Raw genomic sequence first — 12,991 nt, forward strand, 5'->3', positions numbered from 1 at the left:
GCCCGGGCCTTTCAGCCCGTGATTGTGAATGTGCCAGCAGAGGAATTACAGAAATTGGCGCCAGCAGGCTTCTTTTATACATGGAAACCCAACGTTTGTCAGTGTGGCTTGTTCTTTTTTTTTTTTTTTTTCCTTTTTTCTTTTTTCTTTCTTTGCACGCAGCCTAGGAGGTGGGGAGGTTTGGGAGAGGATTTGAGTCTCTTTGCCGCCTCCCTGATAACTTGAGGCCTTGTTGGCATTTGGGGGGAGAAAAGGGGACCACAGAGTTCAAATAATGGGCTGGGGTGTCTGGGCAGTCAAATGGTGGTTACCGATCTCTGGTTTTGGGGGACCAAGCACTCTTTGGAGAATAGTGTTGGTTTAAACAGTTTGTCCCAAAGTGTGATAAGTCTTGATTGGTCAGGACATGGGGAGATGGCGTGGGGCCCTGCCCTTTCGTTGCCGTGTACCTCCAGTTCCTGGAAATGCATTTGTACTCACTTCTTTCCCTCATAATTATTCTTTGGTATTTCTGTTGAAGTTTCCAGTTGAATCTTAGATTGAGAGCGACGTGGGGGGAGGGGCAAAACACTTCCAGGTTTCATGGCATCAAATACGCATATGATCTCATTTTGAAATGTTCTAACAGTACAGAGCCTTTGTGCTTCCCGATCACCAGCTTTTGTGTGTGTGGTGAAACCTTAGTCATGGGGACCCTGCCGTTGGAGGGGCAGGACCTGCTGCGAGCGTCTGCGGGGTCGCTCCTCTGGGACCCTCTGTATGTGTAAGGGACTGTCTCAGCGCTTCTCTTGGGGTGGTCCTTCATGTACATAACTGCTGTTCCTTGCATTATTGGACCTAAGTCCCTAGTGGGCTATGTAAGACCTTAATCCGTGGGAATATGGAAAATCGTCTGCAAGATGTAAGCCACGCCAAGGCTGCTGGGATTACATTTTCCTTTCCGACAGATTTAAAGGAAGACACACTTCAGATGCAGACACTTCCCTGTTTTGCTTCATGATGTTCAAATTTAGTCCTTGACCTCTGTGGCAGTCTTAAAATGATGAATGCTAGATCCCACGCACAGGTGGAGGCTTTTTGTTTGGGTGTTTGTTTGTTTTTCTTTCTTCCGCCTGGCTGTACGAAGGGATCTGTGTTTTATGATAAGAAGGTAAAGATTCCGTTTGGACTTGAGCAACGTAACTCATTTGATTCTTCACCAAAGAGTCATCTGAGCGCCAGATTTCATTATTGGCGAAGCATCGGCTGCAGACCTGGCCCATTTCTCGGGGCACTTCATGTTCTAGAACAGTGTGTGAGATTCCTGTCTTTTTATTCTGCCTGCCTGTTCACATTGAATTTGTTCTTAGCCGTGTGCAATGGATTAACATTTCATCAGGGTGGATTAAGATTGAACTGACACGAAAGCAGTCGTCTTCTGATTCCCTTCTGTCACTTGTAGGCAGTGGGAGGCGGGGGTGGGGCGAGGCCCCTTCGGGAGGGGGAGGCAGAGCTTGCCCAGAAAGCCAGCCTGGTGAGGACCAGGGTGAAAAGTCAGAGCTTCGGGGTGAAATAATTCCCACTCGCAGGGCGGGAGGCCTGGATGGGGCCGCAGCGGCTTCATCCGTCTAGAGATGTCACATGGAACAAAAGCTTTCAGGGTTTTATTTAGCTCCTAATCCCCTCGCACTGCTGAGACAGCTGAGGGCCATGTGAGCACCAGGGGCGGGGGCCGCAGGCTCGGTGCAGCCTCCTTTCTGGGACTGAAAGGGAAAGACCTGTCTGCTGCCATAGGGGAACGATGCAAGGTTACCGTGAGTGTTGTGCCGTGTCTACTAAGGTTTCGAGGATTAATAATTTAGGCCGTCCTTTGAAATAGGAAACCCGCAGTTGGTTGTTCCTGCCGTCTCGGAAGGGTTAGGATATAGCCGGTCCGTTTTTGATGTATGAAACTGAAGATTTGTAAAGAAAGGCCTCCGCCTCTGCCTGGGCCACCGTCGTTTTCTTCCCATGCCAGTGCCCAGCAGGCATGTCAGTATTGGTCGTTCTCAGAGCTGGGATGCTGCCGGGTGGTACGAGGGCCCCTGGGAGATGGCGGAGGCTCCAGGCCGGAGCAGCTCCCTGACAGATGGAGGCAGAGAGGGACCCTGGTATGAGCCCACGCCCGATCTCTGCCACGAGGCCTTCTACAGTTCGGTGGCCGGAAGGAAGAACTCCGTCCCCGACTTCACCTTTTACGACAGCAGACAGGCCGTGATGTCTGCCCGGGGTGCCCTGCTGCCGCGGGATTACTACGGCGACCCATCCGGAGCCTCTCGGGTGCCCAGAGAGCTGCGTCACCACCGGGACCCTGGAGTCAGCCGGTCGCTGCCCGGCTATGGAGTGCTTGGCAGCAGAATGACATGGGAGCAAGTGCAAGGTCGGACCCCTGCCCTGCAGGACACAGGCCACCTATACCAGGATCCTGGAGGTAAAATGATCGCGCCAGGGCAGCGGACGCAGAGCAGGGCCCCGCCACCCGTGCACTATGCCGGGGAGCTGGCGGATGTGCCCGTGTACCCCTCCAGCCAGGTCTACAACAATGTAGCTGAGAGGCCTGTGGATCCCGCCCCCGCCAGGCAGGCGGCCCCTACCTGCCTGGTTGTGGACCCCAATGGGACTGCTGCCTCCGAGGGTGGCCCAGGGGTAGCCCCAGGCACTCTGAATCGAGGCTACGGGCAGGAACATGCCCCCTCCAAGGTGTCTTATGAGAATTGTGAGGCTGACCTGTCCACCTTCCAGGGGCCCGCTGGCAAGAGGACTGTGCTGCCTGAATTCCTGGCCCTCCTTCGGGCTGAGGGTGTGGCGGAGGCCACACTGGTGGCCCTTTTACAGCAGGGCTTCGACTCCCCGGCCGTCCTGGCCACCATGGAGGATGCAGACATCAAGTGCGTCGCGCCCAACCTGGGCCAGGCCCGCGTCCTGAGCCGCCTGGCCAGCAGCTGCAGGACTGAGATGCAGCTTCGGAGGCAGGGCCGGGTAGGGTCCCTGCCCCGGACACGCTCCAGCAGCTTCAGCCACCAAAGCGAGCTCCACGGCGACTTGTCTTCTCTGCAGCCCCAGCCTGTGGGTCCCCTGCAGACGGCGTCACCCCGCGTTGGAGACCTGGCGCGCCGCCCCTCCAGCGCACCGTCACAGCACCTCCTGGAAACAGCGGCTACCTATTCTGCTCCTGCAGGGGGCGCCCAAGCCCCCCATTTCCCCTCTAACTCTGGGTATAGCTCTCCCATCCCATGCGCCATGACAGCACGGCTGGGCCCCACATACCCCCCACATGCTGGAGTGGCCCTGACTAACCCAGGCCCTGGGACGCCCCTTCACCCAGGCCCCAGAACAGCCTACTCCACAGCATACACGGTGCCCATGGAACTGCTGAAGCGGGAACGGAGCATGGCCGCGTCTCCCCTGCCCAGCCCGTACGGCAGCCCGCAGCTCCTGCGGAAGCCCGGTGTCCCTGTGGAGCCGTCCACCCTGCCGCCCGCCAGCCAGAACCTCCACGTGCCTCACTCGCCCTACCAGAAGGTGGCCCGGCGGACAGGGGCCCCCATCATCATGTCTACTATGCTTGCTCCGGAACCAAGTAATGCACCCCTCTCTCCTTCCTCTCTTGGGATATCGGGGGGATGGAGGGGGCAGAGGTTTGAGCAGGACAGTGGGTCCTCCCATTCCTGTTACTCTCTGGCCGAGCCTGGAGCATCCGGCCCCACACCCTGACACACACACATGCACCACCACCAGCACCACCGCCCGCCAAACGGGACACCATGGCCAGCTCCCAGCCCAGCCAATTGACACGGGTTCTCTTGGGTGAAACAGATTTTCAGATCAGACTGACCCACTGGGACGGCGTGGCCTTCTCTGATTCTCTAGTTGAGTCAAGTTGGTTTGTGGATTTCCCTTTATAATGATGAAACACAACTGTGTTTCTGGGAGACACTCAGAAATCATCCAGAACAGACTGAAACCATCAGCTCACAAGGGTGGCCTTGGAGAAGGCAGGGGTATTTATCCAGCGCCTCCCACAAATAGTGCATCATTCACTTGCTATTAGAATTGTGCTGTAGTGTGGGACACATCTCCAAAGGGTACCACAGGCAGGATTGACCATCGTGGAGCTAAAAACGGCTTGTGTTAAACAAAGCAAGATGTTGAAATCCCTTAGAACCTCCTGTTTCAAAAACAGACTTAGTCTGGCATATTGGAAAATATAGTTGGGAATTATATTTCCAAGTTGGGGAAATAGAGAAGGATCCTAGGTGGTTCCCATCAAAACATGAGACAAGTATAATTTATTACATGTGTTTCCTTGGGCATTGTGGATAAACGTCCTGTGGACGTGCTCTGGGCACCGGTTAAAATAAAAATTCTAACTCTGGAATCTTTACTGACAGTTTAAGCTACAAATCCATTTTCTTCCCTCTTGCCTCCCCAACATTTAAAAAACTGAATCCTTTTTAAGTGATTTTTGTTTCTGAACAGCTAGTATTATGGGGTGGAGGTAGTGGCCTGAAAATCGTTGTGGAAATACAATGTTTATTTTTGAAAATGCCCCTTAAACATCTGGGGTGGGTCCTGAGAACCTGCGGTTGCCACCCTGAGATACTGCAGTTGGTTTCTCTGCATATTGGTGGGGCTGGTGATCGTTTGACTACTAATATTCTGAAACAGCGATTCTTGCTTTGCAAGTTGACCTCCAGACCCTTTCTTCTTTCCAAAAGGGAGACTGAGTGACTGGTTGGATTTTCCTGGTGTCTCTCACTGCAGATTCTGGTTTTGTCTCTTGTATGGATTTCTTTTTTTAAGTCTGGTCTTATAGTTTACTTGATTTTTTTTTTTGATTTTTTTTTTTTTAATCAATATGTGGCAGGAGAAAAGTCTCATTTTTCTTAGGGCTTGTGCCTTCTCTCTCACCGTCAAACATTCTTTCTTTGCAGCCCACTAATTTGCATGGCGATGACATTTGTTGTTCCAGTAATTTCATCTGATAATGGCCGGGCTTGCAGAGCAGATCTGAAAACATATTCCTTAATTATGTGTTGCTAAGCAACAGGAGAGTTTGGTCATAATCACAGAAAGATTATCTCCTCGTTGAAGTCCTGGAAAGGTTTTGCTGAAGGAAGACCTGTTAAATTGCCTTACTTCCTTCTTTTTCTGTTAATTTCGCACTGCCTTCTAACAAAAACATTCGCTGTTATTTGGGGGTGAGGGGGGACGTTTGGTGAGTGATGGTTAACACACGGTTTGCGGACCCAAGGATATTAACTTGTTCCCTTTGCGTGGCAGCAAGCCAGGCAGGGCCACGGAGGTCTGCAGTTGGTAGTCAGCCAGCAGATAAATTTCTCTGTCAAATGATGTGTCCCGCGGCGGCTGTTGTCCTCCTCTTTCCTTCTCGTACCTTCCGTGTGTCATAACCCTGCCCGAAAGCAGTGTGCCAGGGGCCAGGGGGTCAGAGCTGAGCTTCCTGGCGACTTTCAGCCTGTGCTGGTGGCATTTTACAAGGCAGGCTTCGTAGAATCCGCGGCCAGATTTGGATCTGTTGGGACCTACTCTCATGCTCCTGGAGAGTCCCTTTGCCCCGAAAGGGTAGTATTTACATTTAAGGAAAAGCATCACAGACCTTCAGTTTAGAAACCCGAACCTCATGCCAGCAGCCCCACCTGCCCTGGGCTGCTGAGCTAAGCTGAAATGGGAGCTGGCAATCTTTAAATCTAGTTCTGCCTTGGTCATTCGCGGCACGACCAGCAGGAGTGCGTCTTCATTTAGGGTGTTGTCTCGCTCACATTTCCTTCCCTCTCACCTGGAGGGACAGGGAGTGCGGAGGAAGTGGACGCTCTTTTCTCCCTTTGGAGAGGCAACCTCTGTGTTGAACGTGGATGGGTTGGTCTAAGTGCCTGGTTTTCCTTTTATCCACTTTGGATATTTTAACATCCATTTGTCTGTCTCGGTTCATGAACTAACGGCTTCATCCTGACTGGCTTTCTTGGTATAAATAATGGCTCCTGTTTGCTAGTCTGTTGACCAGGCAGTTCAGGGCGACCTGGCGAGGAGGGACCCCGGTACAGCCCTCCAGCCCCGTGTGAGCGGGATTAGTGGGGCCACACGTCAGACCCACGTGAGTGACAGTACCTGCTGTCGCTCACACACTGACCTGGTCGACTGTGGCACAAGCTGCAGAACCTTCCGGCACTGGCTGTAGCCGGCGATGCCCCCTCCCCCGTGTCACATGGTATCGGCCACAGCCAAGGATTTGCTGCCACCGAGTCCTCCCTGTGACACATGGAGCAGGCTCATGTAAGCAGCAGTGCTGCAGCCATTTTCATATTTTTGTCCCAAAACACAGCCGAGCACAGGCTAAGGGCTTCGCCCAGGAGCAGCCCCAGTGCTGAAAGTTTCAAATGTGAGAAATGCGGCCCCAGCCCACTTGCGACTGGGGGTTTTCCCTTTCCTTTCAGCCATTTTTCCTGAATGCAACTGGATTCATTAGTGCAATTTTGACCCCCATCTGGTCACTGGGGGACACTGCAGGGTAGGGCAGGATGTGTCTGTGGTTCGTTTACGTTGGCACTGTGGGGGAGGCTGGGGTTGTCACAGTGTTGTCTGTCCCCAGAACTGGTCACCTGCATGGCACTGATGTGCTGAAATTGTCACTGGTTTCCAAGGACGTGGGTGTGTGTACGCCTGGTTCCTGCAGTAGGAGACAACTCAGTCCCATCAGAATCAGAATAGAGGACTGTCCCTCTTGGGCCCACACACACCTGGAGACTCTGCCCGTGTCCTGGGCTTTGTGTGAGGCTCTGTGCTGCATGTGCTGGTCTTTAGGATGCTGACCCCCAAACCAGCAGGCTGAAGAGAGGCTGGAGAAGATTTCCTCCAGCCCCAGAGCAGAGCCAGCCAAGAAGGGTGGGTTCTGGGCACCGTGACCCTCAGTTGGCCCCGTGGAGCAGCCGGTGACAGCACCAGCCCTTCTGTTGAAGAGCCTTACTTTGTCACGATTGTGCAGTCTGACTAAGGAGGTGTGTGCACAAAGTAGAGAAAGCGCTCCAGGGCTGCCAGTCAGGGCACAACTCCTGAACACCGACCACCAGCTGCGTAGGTAGGGCGGGTGCTTGTGGCTCAAGCCCCTGCCGTGTGCTGGTCCCGCAACCAGATGTTTGTCACAAGTGGAGAGACCCCAGCCTGGTCTTGAGGCTCTGCAGCCTGGGACAGGGGTGGGGGAGGGGAATTCCCTGAGACATGAAATACCGGCTGGATTAGGGACACACATGGGGCCCTTTGGGAGCCTGGCACACTTGGGAAAACAACTCTCAGGAGAGAGTGTGAGCTGGCAGGGAAGGCTGGGGGCAGAGCATCGACTCCACAACAACCGTTCCAACTGTAGGCCTTGTGGCCGGGCAAGAGAGAGCAACTGCCCCAGCCAGCACAGGGGATGGAGACCTGTGAGCAGACGCCGTGGCCTACTGGGCTGGCAAGGTCCTGGCTCCCTGGGGCATCTCCACAGCTTTTCTTGCTGACATACACTTCCTTGGTCACGGAGTTCCAGCCTCATGGAACAGGAAGGGGACTTCCCTGGGGGCCCCCAGCAGGACTCCTTCTTTCAGCAGAGCCTCCTCCCTTCCAGATTGAGCTCTGGGGAAGGGCTGTGCACTGCCAAGGTGCTGACAGCTCTGCCTTTCCAAGGAAAACACCTGAAACACATCCGACGTCAGTAAAATCGACAGGCCTTCGTTTTGCTTTTGTACTTGGTCTTCCGTGCTGGCCACTGAGTCGTGTTTGGAGTCAGACATCGCTCTTTGGTTTGTTGTTCTCTGAATTCAGGGTGTGTCCTGGGCGGCCACCTGCTCCTGTCCTCTGCACGCAAAGCCCAGATGTGGCCACTCCCCACCCCTTTAGGGCCCCCGTGATTCCTGCCCGCTTTGGGAGCTCACTGGGTTGATCTCATTGTTCCGGGCCCTCACTGTTGACTTCTGCTGTTTTCCCCAAGTGGGAATGACCGGCTCTCATCCATCAGTGCCCGGGAGAATTTGGACTTTGGTCATGTCCTCCTTATCAGACTAAACTCATAGCCTGATCCTGGCGTCACGTTCTGTTCTGTGGCTGGTTTTACTGGACTGACCTTGAGTTTCTCGGTTCCCTTCTTGGGCTCCTAGAAAAACCATGCAGCCAGGAATATGATTTCAGTCCAGGAACATAAGATAGTTTAATGCGTGAGTCAGAAGTACTCTGACTTCTGTGTGTCTTTGGGCAAGTGTATTGAGTTCTCTGTTTCTGTTTCCATGTCTGTCGAAGTAGGGTAGGGATTGAACCTGCCTCATGGACTGTGGGAATGCAATGAGCACAAGAAGAAGAAAAGTGGAGCACTGAGGTCATGAACCCTGCTTGGCCTTGGCCAGAGCCTTTGAAAGGGTGCTTTTATCATCCGCATTGTATCTTGGCCACTTTTCAGGCCGGGAGGCAGTACTCTGGGCTGTGGGGCACTCGGGGGGCTGAGGCCAGGCTAGACCCCCAGCTCTGCATCTCTCGAAGCAGCTTGCTCTGACCTTTTGGGTGTAGACGTGGTATTGCTGTCGGTATTGGGACAGAGGGCCGCTCGGCCAGGCCTACCTGAGCCCCAGGAAAGCTTAATGGGCCTTTCACAAAACGGGGTATCTGGGAGTTTCTGTAAACTCAGCTCTTGTACAGCACACAGCTCAAACTCCCCCCCGACCCCCCGCAGGGGTGTCGTGATCAAACAGGGGATGTGGTCTGGGGAGTCACATGGGTACTTGGGTTTGAATCCCATTTCTCTGCTGGACTGGCTGGGAACCCCGCACTCCTTACAGCTGTAGTAAGGACCCCCCACTCCATACAGCTGGCCCCTTGGAGGGCTACGAGCTCATCGCGGGTTTTCTGCCTAACAGGTGGGGACATGGAGAAGCTGGTTAATGAGGTTAGTTCTTGCTGTGCTTTCCTGCAACTTAGTTTAAAGGAATTGATCTGTGTTCTCACTGGAGGAGATGGAGCTGACATCGCTCTGTCCCAGTTCCTGTCACCAGCGCCCTTTCATGTGGCCTGATGGGCCTGACCCCGCCCAGCTCAGGTCGGCCATGCCGTCTCGCCTCTAGACAGGTGTTTCATCTTCTGGTTTAGGAAGGCGTTCCCGTAGAGAGGAACCTTGTCCTGCAGGGCCTCTCAGGTAGTGGCCCATCAGACACGACTTCAGTGTCTAAATAACAGTTCTGTATTTTTATTTTGTTTTTGTTTTGTTTTTTAATTGGGGAAGGAGAATAGGACTTTATTGGGGAACAGTGTGTACTTCCAGGACTTTTTTTTTTTTCCAAGTCAAGTTGTTGTCCTTTCAGTCTTAGTTGTGGAGGGCGCAGCTCCGCTCCAGGTCTAGTTGCAGGGGGCGCAGCCCACCATCCCTTGCGGGACTCGAGGAATTGAACTGGCAACCTTGTGGTTGAGAGCCCACTGGCCCATGTGGGAATTGAACCGGCAGCCTTCGGAGTTAGGAGCACGGAGCTCCAACCACCTGAGCCACCGAGCCGGCCCACAGTTTTGTGTTTTAGTACGTCTTCCCACCCCGAACCCCAGAGATGATTGCCTCTCCAGAATCTTTAAAAGAGGCAACAGCCCCATTCAGGGGGCAGGTCAGATTTTCCTGGAAGGCTCACAGAGGAGGAGTACAAAGGCCCAAGCCGAACCCACAGATAGGGTGAGAATCGGTGCATTTATCTGCCCAAGAAAAAGGAGATGCCGCCAGGACCCAGCGTCACGTTACATTTTCACATGACCCTTGCTCTCGAGTAACCAGTGTCCACGCTGGGGCTCTCCACGTCCCATTCAGCTTCATGGACCAGGGTGCGTGACCCGAGTCTTCCGTGGGCTCGAGCCTCGGAAGCAAGACTAGAAGTCCTTACTGGCATTTTGGTATCAGATACCTGATTTATGCAAATATGTCCTCCCGATCCTTGGTTGTCTTTTCATGTTCTTGATAATGTCCTTGAAACGCAAGAGTTTTTATTTTGATGGAGTCCAATTTATTTCTTCCTTTGGTTGACTGTGCTTTTGGCATCATACATAATCCATGGTCATGAAAATTGATGCCTGTTTTCTTCCGAAGAGTTTTTATGGTGTTAGCTCTTACATTTAGGTCTCTGAACCATTTTGAGTTCAATTTTTGTATACAAAGGTCTGACAATTAAGTTTGCGAACTTGTTGCACTGATGTTGCTAACCTTTTTTGATATTAGAGGGATTATTCATTATGAATTTGTTAACCAAGTTTACTATTTGGAAGTGCAAATGGCTGCGTGAAAAAGTTAGATGACCTGAACTTTTTGCCAAAAATTCATGGCTCTTGCATCACAACAATGCACCAGCTCACACGGCACTGTCTGTGAGGGAGTTTTTAGCCAGTAAACAAATAACTGTATTGGAACACCCTCCCTACTCACCTGATCTGGCCCCCAATGACTTCTTTCTTTACCCGAAGATAAAGGAAATATTGAAAGGAAGACATTTTGATGATATTCAGGACATCAAGGGTAATACAACAACAGCTCTGATGGCCATTCCAGAAAAAGAGTTCCAACATTGCTTTGAAGGGTGGACTGGGTGCTGGTGTCGGTGCATAGCTTCCCAACGGGAGTACTTCGAAGGTGACCATAGTGATATTCAGCAGTGAGGTATGGAGCACTTTTTCTAGGATGAGTTTGCGAACTTAATTGTCAGTCCTCGTATGGGTCTGAGGTAGGGAGGGATCCAGCTACTTCCTACGGCACGTGGACGTCTAGCTGTCCCAGCTCGCTTGCTTTTGTTTTCAAGGGACTGAGCTGGATGGGGAGGAGGCAGCCCAATGGCAGAGCCTCACTCCAGATGTTACATTTGACAACTCGCCTTCTAACAGAGAGAGACAGTTTTTTTTAAAGGGAAAACCAACCCAGGGAAGACGTTCAGGTGTTGGAACCGACGTCGTGTCCTCAAGATCATACGAGGCAAGAAGTCTAACCCTGTCTCCCTGGTTGCTTGCTTGTGTACAGGGGGTTTTTGTTTTTTAAGTTTATGGAAGAGAATCAAAACTTTTCCTCCACATCTGATTAGCCCACGTTACGTAGAATAGAACCTGACGGTAATTAAATGAATGTGCTGCTGTTACCCCCTTTGAAGCTGGCTGGCACCGAGGACTTTCTAGTAATAGTTGTTTTTCATGTAAAAGGAAAGAAGAAAAAAGACAGTCCACGGCACTTAAATTTAGTCAAACAGCAGTGTGCAGCGTATGAGTCAAAACAGCTTCTGCCAGATGGATAGGAGAGCGTAAAATCCACCTGTAAATGGCCGTCCCTACAGAGAGGGCAGACGATTCTAGGGACACGCTCTCCTGAGAGCCATTGAGGACGGATCCCAGGAATGGTTCACAAATGGAACAGCTAACTCCTCGCGTGAACACAGGGGAGCTGGGTGAGGGAGCGCCTGGTGCTGAGTTTGTACGAATACGTGAGGACTTTGGGCTGGGCCCCAGCAGAAAGGAAGACAGCAGAAACTGTCCCCGACTCGTGGATTCCCGTCGTCACCAGGGCTGGAGTGCTGGTGGAGCCGGTGGGGAATCAATAGTGACTTCGTACGGAAACAGTCACCTCTGTGGGACTGGGTGCAGCAGCTGGCTCCAGCTTGTCCCTGGGGCGCCTCTTGCCCTTCCCTCAGGACTGGGTTGAAGGAGCCAGCCAACCGTGAGAGAATGCAGGGCTCACTCTCTGCCCTCAGCATGAGGTAAGGCAGAATGCTTGTTGTGACCACTGTGCAGCCCAATAAATAATAGTAATTGTCACCATTCTGGAGAATTTGACAAGGTTTTTATCCCATCTGAATTCCTGGGGAAAACCTGAGCATTTCCCCTTTTAAGCTGAAAAATCTGAGGCTCACTTCCCTAAGCGTGATATTGGCGCGACGGGTCTCCCGGGGGCTCCGGGGACCACATCACGCCACAAGCTGGCCCAGGCTTTGCGTGTGGCTCCATCTGCCCTTGTGGGTGCTTTCCTGTCCCCAGCTGGTGCCTGGCCGTGCTGCACTTGGACCCACGCTGCTCTGCTGCCGAGCCGAGCCCCTTTCCTCTCTCTTGTGCTGTCTTCTGGGAGAGTCAAGGAAATTAATTCTTCTGCGGGATTAAATGGGATGTAAATGTTCTTTGGTCCCAAGAGGATTTAAGCCTGGCTATTAGGAATGGCTCTAACATACTCACAAGGGTAAAATTGAGTGGACAGGGAAATAAGGGCAGGAAAAGATGGAGCTGGGTGCTAAGGCCAGAACACAGCATTCCCTGCAGTGCTGTGCACGAGGACGGGTGGAAACTTCACTTGGAGCTTCCCAGCAACCAAAGTAAAAAGGGAAACAAGCTCACTTAAATAATTTATGTGGTACACAAGATGGGTCCGACAAACCCACTGTTCAGAAGAAGCTTTTTCTGGGCAGTGGGGAGGTGGATTTCTCCTGTCCTTGCCACCTGTCCAAAACAGCAGCAGCATCAGCTCTGGACTTGCAGTTTGCTTTCTTATCTTACTCCCCACCCCATGCCCCAACCTGTGCCTTCCTGTTCACAGGCTTAGCTGCCTGGTGACAGCTTCCAGCATGTTGTCTTCTGATTTGTGTTCAAATTTTCACCAGGGCTTCATCCGGTAGAAGTTGCTAAGCTTCCGTGTCAGGTTTGGGTGGGCTGGGCTGCTTCTGCAGCTGGCAGTGACTTCCTGTCTGGTTGCTGCCTCTTAGGCCAGCCCTTTGGGAGGGATCACCAAGTCCAAGAGAAAATAGCGATTCTTCTCAGTCGAAGGGGGGCTGTGCCTGGAGGTGAATGCTGTCACCAGCAGCCCAGCGTGTGCCAGTCGGTTCTCCCTCCTTCAACAGTACTTAAAGCTGACCTCTCCACCTAACCAACTTCCCCACTGGGTACTTTGTTAGATGCTTTTTTATTTGAAGGAATAAATACATCTTTGTGATGGGTT

General features: G+C 52.4%; 1 protein-coding gene across 7 annotated transcripts in view; it reads left to right on the forward strand.

Moving 5' to 3' along the window:
- The window catches only part of CTBP2 (C-terminal binding protein 2), a 155,067-nt gene that overhangs the window by 118,836 nt on the left and 23,240 nt on the right, over nt 1–12,991 (forward strand). Inside the window, exon 1 of one of the 7 annotated variants that reach the window (XM_033131000.1) lies at nt 1,672–3,598. The exons of the other annotated variants lie outside the window; for them this stretch is intronic. Coding sequence (XP_032986891.1) covers nt 1,990–3,598 — 1,609 coding nt within the window. The 5' untranslated portion in view covers nt 1,672–1,989. Of the gene's footprint in view, nt 1–1,671; nt 3,599–12,991 lie in introns of those variants that run through there. 7 annotated transcript variants of the gene reach the window in all.

The sequence above is a fragment of the Rhinolophus ferrumequinum genome, chromosome 16, assembly GCF_004115265.2.
Source record: "Rhinolophus ferrumequinum isolate MPI-CBG mRhiFer1 chromosome 16, mRhiFer1_v1.p, whole genome shotgun sequence".
NCBI lineage: Eukaryota > Metazoa > Chordata > Mammalia > Chiroptera > Rhinolophidae > Rhinolophus > Rhinolophus ferrumequinum.